Source organism: Nannizzia gypsea, genomic scaffold, assembly GCF_000150975.2.
Source record: "Nannizzia gypsea CBS 118893 supercont1.5 genomic scaffold, whole genome shotgun sequence".
In the NCBI taxonomy this organism is placed as follows: domain Eukaryota; kingdom Fungi; phylum Ascomycota; class Eurotiomycetes; order Onygenales; family Arthrodermataceae; genus Nannizzia; species Nannizzia gypsea.
The window spans coordinates 821,208-828,426 of NW_003345197.1; the positions used below are offsets into that span (position 1 = coordinate 821,208).

Consider the following 7,219-nt stretch of genomic DNA (forward strand, 5'->3'; position numbering starts at 1 on the left):
AGGCAGAGTGTACGTGAACTGCAAGAAAGTGAGATGAATGAAGAGAGTGATGATGACCGTCCGGCTTCTGCGTTTGGATTAGATGCGTGTGCCGGGGGTTCGGTGGCGGAGGGACTCCAGTAGGTATTCTGGAGGAACGCGATTGAGGTCGGGTTTTCGATCTGTGCCCTGGGGAGCAGTGACGTAGCCTTGCTTATAACGGCGGTAGCGGTTAAGGAGGATGCCGAATAGAACAAGGAAGAAGACACAGCCCAGTGCTATACAGAAGGATATGAGGACGACGATGCCTCTAGGTTTTTGTTTACCTGGCGTCATAAAGTTAGCATGGTGTTTTTTGATGGAGTATATGTGATAGAAAAAAGTGGGATGGACTTACGGTGGCCAGCAACGTTGATCGTATTTTCTGAGAAAATTCCAGATATGCTTCCTGGTCGACCATCCGACATACTTGAAAGTATGAATGGTTCAATAGTATTTCCGTCGAAGAGGGCGCCAGACACGTATCCAAAGTCTGGTAGCTGGAGTTTACCTGTGATTAGAAGAGATTGGTTCTCATCTAGTAAATCGGTTTTGTCGTGGTTCTTGGTGAGCGGAAGAACTTGCAGTCCCTCAATTAGGGTGCTCTCGCCAAACAAATTACCAGCAGAGCGGAATTCGGTACCGTCGTAGTGAACGAGGAACGAATTTCCATCAGTAGATTTTCCAGCGATCCAAAACTTTGAGCCATCGCTGCGTGCGAGGCCAAGGGCACGAACTTCGCCGCTTAAACTTTCTGAGTTCTTTCCTGTGATAGTTGACCATTGTTGTTCCTTTGCATCGTATTTAGCAAGCATGGTCGTGTTGCGCTCAACGGTGAGGTTTCCGGCAACGAGTAGTTGGTCATTATCTGCCCATAGAAGAACGGTAACATCTCCGCGTAGGGATGTGCCCGGGCGACTCCATTGGTTGTTCTGGATTTCGAGGTTGCAAACTGACGGGCAAGGCAGGGCGCCGGCCGATTGGAAGACTCCTCCGACGAAGATATCACCGGTACCTGGTCGAGGGGCGATGGCGCGAACCTCGACATTGTCGCCGTCTAATGGGGAAGGCTGGCTGGAAGCATAACGATGCTCGTTCTTGAGATCATAGACAACAAGACCTTTGATGTTCGCGTCTGCAACTTTTCCGGAGATTTTCCCGCCAGCCAAAAGCATGTCTTTGTTAACTGCAAGAGACAGGAAGGTTGAGTTTTTGTCGATCCCAGGGCCTGGGCCAGTCACAACATCATTTTGTGCGCCATTGAGGAAGACCAGGTTATTGACGATAGAGTTATCGGATGTTTTAGCAGTAAAGTGGCCGGCTAGCATAGAGAGGTTACGACCTCCTGTCATATCAAACAAGCCAGTGATGACTCCATTGCTGCTACCATTGGCGAGCGTCCGCTTCGCATTACGCCGAGGCCCGTTACCTTGATCGAGTTCGATGTTGACTGGTAGGGCACGAAGGCCAAGCTTGTTGTTGTCAACTAGATTGACAGCACCGTGCGAAGCGATTCCACCGGAAGCAAGGTTTCCGGCTAAGAGGGTTTCCTGGCCCACCTGGATGGAGGTAGTGAGCTGGCCAACGTACGCCATGTGGTCAATGTTGAGTTCTTGCAGCCACTTCTTCTCTGATGGCACCCAGACGGCAAATCCATTGGCAGGTATGGCAGGGCGACCGCCGGCTGCGTTAATCTCTGTGAATAATCCGTTAACTGCAATAGTTGTTTCTGTCTTGCCTGCAGTGACATTGGTGGGGAACAGGACGAGCGATGTGACGGGACCATTGACTCCAGCGCCGAGGGCGTGCCAGCTCTTGTCAGATATGGAGTATGCTGCAACACCACCAAGATTGTCGCTCTTCTCATTGGCAGTTTTTGAAAAGTTACCGCCCACGTAGAGCAGACCGTCAAGGAGCTGCATAGTTTTGACGGCGAAGTTCAAGCCATCCTGTGCTAGAGGAGATGCTTTCCCATCTAGGAGTGACACAATGTTGCTAGTGGATGCATTTGTGAAACTTCCTGCAATAAACAGGGTATCCTTGTCCCACACGAGAGAGTTGACGGTCGCTTCGGGCTCAAGTTCAGTACCGGCCTTGTTGATTGCGGACCGAGTGAAATTGGTGTCAACAGTTGTTGCCTTGGGGTCGTATTCGTACAGTCCATTGAGGCCGCCGGTAGACGAAATCAACTGGAACCGGATTCGAGATGCCACAAAGTCGATCACGCCTTGATCGTGACGGGGTGTGATTGTAACGGATGGTCTGAATTTGCTGCTGCTAGCATCAACATGGCCGACATATATCTGGTCATACTTGTCGAAGTTGTTGGTCTGGGATATCGAGGTCACGATGGGTGTATGGTCTGAAGACTTGAAACTGGCAGTTACGTTGGCGGTTCCACGCGTGGCACAGGTGCCATCTTGAATACAGCCTGGTGTGAAAATGGTGACGGAGTAGTTGCCTGACTGCTTGATGTCTGGATGTATGGTGACTGAGGTTGTGGTGTCGGTTGATGCGTCGATTTTGGTGATTAAATAGTCAGAGGAGCTCTCCTGGGATGACTGAACGTTCCAGTTTCCAGACTTGGTAGACGTAGAAGGGTACGGAATACCAGCACAGGTAGGTTCGTTGAGATCATCAAAGGCATATGCATAGATATCTGTTGACGGTTGGTGAGTAAAGGCAAAAAAAGTTGAAGTAAGAAATGAAAGGAAAGGAGAGGAAACAAATCGTACCATCCTGGAACAGCTCAATACCGGTAAATCCAGCACCCTGACCGTACCATTCTGAGATTTCCAACTGGAACGAGCTCATGCCAACGCTGTTGACAAAATAGAAGTCTCGAGTAGCCAGCTTTGGATCGTTGGAGAGAGGGCATCTGGCATCGCATGGAACCTTATCGCCGCTCTCGGGATCGATATAGGTCATGTTTAGAATTCCACCATCCGGGAGGGCGGTAAATCTGAATGTCTTGGTTCCTCTTCCATCCATCACAGCGTTTCGAACCCGTAGCTTAGTTGGTCTGAATCCAAAATGCAACTTGGCACGCCAGTAGCCAGGGGCGTTGTCTGTGAGCAACCAGGTCTTTCCGGGGCCAGACTGGCCAGCGGTAGGGCAGATGATATTTCTAGGGTCACTGAAGCCTCCAGCAGTCGAGCCTGAGCCGACAGAAATCTCGGCAGTGAACAGGTTGACAATCTGCTGGTTCTTCTTGTCTGGGCTTGTCGTGTTTCCTAGACCATCGAAAGAGCCACCAAAGACAACTCGGCCGTCCTTTGAGGGAACAATCGAGGTAACGGGTCCATTGAACCCACCGAAGGGCAGGTTAGAAAGGCCAGAGTCGGGGGACCATGTGAGAGCGTTGGTGGATTCTGCATTTCTGAACTCTCCTCCGACGTAGACGGTGTTCGAGTCACTGTCACAGTAGAGTGCGTTGACTGATCCAGAGAGGCCAGGCACGGCGGATACATGGATGTCGTTGTAGTTGAAAATCGCCATGCCGTTGGACTCGACGCCTCCGAGGCTGGTGAAGTTACCACCGACCACCACGCTGGTGACAGCGCCGTCCTTGTCCTTCAACGGACACATGGTCAGGATGTCGGCGTCGGCGGAGGATATGGGGAAGAGAGAGCCGTCGGGCAGGGGAGCGATGAGAGACTGCTTGAGAGAGCCATTGAAGCCAGCATGGCCGTCCTTGATGGTAGGCTTGTAGGAGTAGAGCGAGGCAGCGTCGAAATTCCCCACCAGGGCGATGCGGCCGAGCGGACGGAGGTCGAGGTTGGGAGACGGAGTCGGCGTGAAGAGGGCAGCCTGCGTGGTGGTGATGGTGAGAGCGAGGAAGACGTTGAGGACGAAGCTGACGCTGAAGCTGAAGCCGGTGTTCCTGGCCAACGGCAACGGCGCCTGTCCAGGCTGAGGAGAGAGGCGCCCCATGGCCGCGTCGCTACCACCTGGATCCCTGAACAAAGAGGAGCAGAAAAGCGACACGCCTGATAGATCAACAGCAGGACAGACAGCGAGGCAGCGAGGCAGGGAGAGCGAGAGGGCAGAGAGAAAGGGCCGGGGGAGAGTCTGAAGCGCAGCAGAGAGAAGAATCAGGGCGTAAACAGATCGGACATGGCGCGATCTACAGGTCACAAAAAGGAAGGAAAGCCGTTGGCAAGGTCGTTAAGAAGGCAGAAACAAGGAGTGAAAAAGGGTCGGTAGGTAACTAGGGCCAACAACTATCTATCTGTCCTTGCACCAGCAGCTGAAGCTACTCCATCGAAAGAAAAGGAAAGAAAGGAAGAAGAAAAAGAGTGAAATGACCGCGATGGCGACGTCGAAGGCTCGAGGTTGAGTCGAAGATGAAGATAGAAGTTCGAGGAGGTTGGAAAAGGCAGCGAAGGCGAAGGCGAAAGCGAAAGGGGCAGAGCTGAAACTTAGCAGGTAAAGTTATTCCCTTGTTCTTCTTCTTCTTCTTCAGCTGGAGGACAGGCGGATAAAAGTTGGTGCGGGCCGGAGTAGCAGGACAGGAAGATGTTAGTAGATGTTATTAGATAGACAGTAGATTATGATGATGATAACAAGAGAGTAACAGGTAGACAAAGGTAGGAGAAGAGCTGGTGTAGAGCTGGTGTAGAGCTGGTGGTGATGATGATGGTGATGATGGTTCATGTCTGTCTGTCATGAGTCTGTTGCTCCGTCACCAAAAGGCCATTAAAGAAGAGAAGGAGTGAGATGCTGCACATGTCAGCCTGTGCTAAGTAAAGGGCGTCTTATAGTCTAGTTATGCTGTTATGCAGGCAGAAGAAGCCATACTCTGTCTCCAGCTGCAGTTACTCATTGCATGTATACAGTCCAGAGTCCAGAGTAGAGCTGGGCCCAGTACTCGGCGTAGCTAGTTAACTACCAGTTATCTACTGCTTAACTGTAGTGTTAACTATGGTATATTAAGGTCAACACAGCGCAGTAAAGAGTCACTGTAGCTCCTCTGCTCTATTTATCTATATATCTATCTCCATCTTTTAGTTTAAATATAACAAAATAAAGACATAAAGTACAATAAAGTAGGATGGGTGATGTTCCTGATTAGGCTTAGCGCCAACTCTGATAAAGAGCTTTCGTGAAGCCGAAAACGCGATAGAAAAAAAGAGAAGGAAAGTCAAGAAGAAGAGAAAGAGAAAGAGAAGTGAGAAAGTGAACGTGAGATTGTAGAGTGAAAACTAAAGAAGATCTGAGAGGAGGAGCAGCTTCGAGTCCACCTGCAGATTGATAATTGACCTTTGTGGCTTCTCGGTGAAGCTTCGTGGTTCAGCCAGCAACGCGCGACCCAGTCGAGATGTAAGCTACCCTCCTGCCCCCATTGAAAGCGCTGCTGCCCGGCCACGGTGAGACTGACTCTTCGGCGCCAGGGAGAGCTTCGAAAACATATACCTTGACCTCTCGAAGCAGCCGGGCAAATGCAAGCTCGCGGAGAGCGGCATGGGCTGGAAGCCATCCGGCGGCGGAGACACCTTCACCCTCGACAAGAGCAATATAGGTGCTGCTGAATGGAGTAGAGCCGCCAAAGGGTACGAGCTGAAGATATTCTCGCGTACCTGTGGAGTTATCCAGCTCGACGGGTTTGACCAGGATGTACGTTACTCTTAAACGACGATTGCAATCGATAATATGCGCATTCTGACAGTGAACCCTCACAGGACTTCGACAGAGCTAGCAAAGCGTTCAAGATCTGGTACGGCGTCAACCTCACGAACAGAGAACATGCCCTACGAGGCTGGAACTGGGGCAAAGCAGAGTTCGGCAAGGCGGAGCTTAGCTTCAATGTCCAGAACCGTCCTGCCTTTGAAGTCCCTTACTCGGAAATCTCAAACACAAACTTGGCTGGCAGGAATGAAGTCGCTGTTGAATTCTTCTTGCCTACGGATGATGCGTCGACTGCCAAGGAACAGCCTGCAGGCAGTACGAAGAACAGAGGTCGCAAGGCCGGCGTGGGCAGAGACGAGCTTGTCGAGATGAGATTCTACATCCCCGGGACAGTGACCAAGAAGGAAGAAGGGGACGAGCAAGGCGAAGGCGAAGATAACAAAAGCGCCGATGGCGAGGAAGAAGTCGAAGAGCAGAATGCGGCAAACTTGTTCTATGAGACCCTCATGGACAAGGCGGAGATTGGTGATGTTGCCGGTGACACTTTTGCTACCTTCCTTGATGTCCTACATCTTACCCCCAGGTTCGTTGAAGCTATCGTTTTATTTTTTGGGAACATTACTGTGCTTTCTAATTGTCGGACCTGTTATGCTAACATGCGTTTTCTGCAGAGGTCGGTTCGACATGGATATGTACGAGAGCTCATTCCGACTCAGGGGTAAGACATACGACTACAAGATCCAATATCAGTCCATCAAGAAGTTCTTCCTTCTCCCCAAGAACGACGACACTCACACCCTTATTACCCTTGGCTTGGACCCGCCTCTTCGACAGGGTCAGACAAGATACCCGTTCCTGGTCATGCAGTTGAAGCTGGATGATGAAATCAGCATTGATCTAAACATGACCGAGTAAGACTGTCCCTCTCTATACCCGTTGATAGTTACTAGCTGTGAACATTGAACTAACTATCACTCAGTGAACTCCTTCAATCCCGATACAAGGACAAGCTCGAAGCTCACTATGAGGAGCCCATCCACCAAGTCGTCACAAAGGTCTTCCGAGGTCTTTCAGGGAAGAAAGTCATCATGCCATCAAGAGACTTTTCCAGGTAAGAGCAGGCATTACTACTAACATCATCAATGTTGTTTATTTTTCATGGAGTGACTGACTTCCTGCAGTCACCACGGCCACAGTGGTGTAAAGTGCTCAACGAAGGCCAACGAGGGTCTCCTGTTCTGTCTGGACAAGAGCTTCATGTTCGTGCCCAAGCCAGCCACATACATCCAAATAGAAAACATATCAGTCATCACCATGTCTCGAGTCGGTGGTACCGTCTCAGCCAGCCGGACATTTGACATCACTATGACCCTCAAGGGAGGACAAGGCGAACATCAATTTAGCAATATCAACCGGTATGGTGCCCCCCCCGTCTACTCTTCTATATACATTGGCCGACTGTACGCTGACTTTATTTGTTCACAGTGAGGAACAACAGCCACTAGAAGACTTCTTCAAGGCAAGAACATCCGGTTCAGACGAGATGATGAAGAGTAGACCATTTGTTTCCCCT

At 50.5% G+C, this 7,219-nt stretch overlaps 2 protein-coding genes across 2 annotated transcripts in view; one reads left to right on the forward strand and one right to left on the reverse strand.

Moving 5' to 3' along the window:
- Positions 1–78: 78 nt before the first annotated feature.
- On the reverse strand, positions 79–3,951 carry MGYG_06144 (hypothetical protein; the record flags this gene model as incomplete). The annotated part of the gene is made up of 3 exons (XM_003171555.1): positions 79–305; positions 377–2,677; positions 2,754–3,951. The coding sequence occupies 3 exons, from the start codon at positions 3,949–3,951 to the stop codon at positions 79–81; spliced, it is 3,726 nt and encodes a 1,241-aa protein (XP_003171603.1).
- A 734-nt stretch (positions 3,952–4,685) lies between these two features.
- The window catches only part of MGYG_06145 (hypothetical protein), a gene marked incomplete at both ends in the record, with an annotated part of 2,820 nt that continues 286 nt past the window's right edge, over positions 4,686–7,219 (forward strand). The window contains 10 exons of the mRNA XM_003171556.1: positions 4,686–4,732; positions 4,934–4,968; positions 5,099–5,210; positions 5,302–5,340; positions 5,412–5,634; positions 5,700–6,229; positions 6,318–6,557; positions 6,626–6,757; positions 6,828–7,061; positions 7,132–7,199. Of these exons, the coding sequence (XP_003171604.1) occupies positions 4,686–4,732; positions 4,934–4,968; positions 5,099–5,210; positions 5,302–5,340; positions 5,412–5,634; positions 5,700–6,229; positions 6,318–6,557; positions 6,626–6,757; positions 6,828–7,061; positions 7,132–7,199 (1,660 nt within the window). The remainder of the gene's footprint in view (positions 4,733–4,933; positions 4,969–5,098; positions 5,211–5,301; positions 5,341–5,411; positions 5,635–5,699; positions 6,230–6,317; positions 6,558–6,625; positions 6,758–6,827; positions 7,062–7,131; positions 7,200–7,219) is intronic.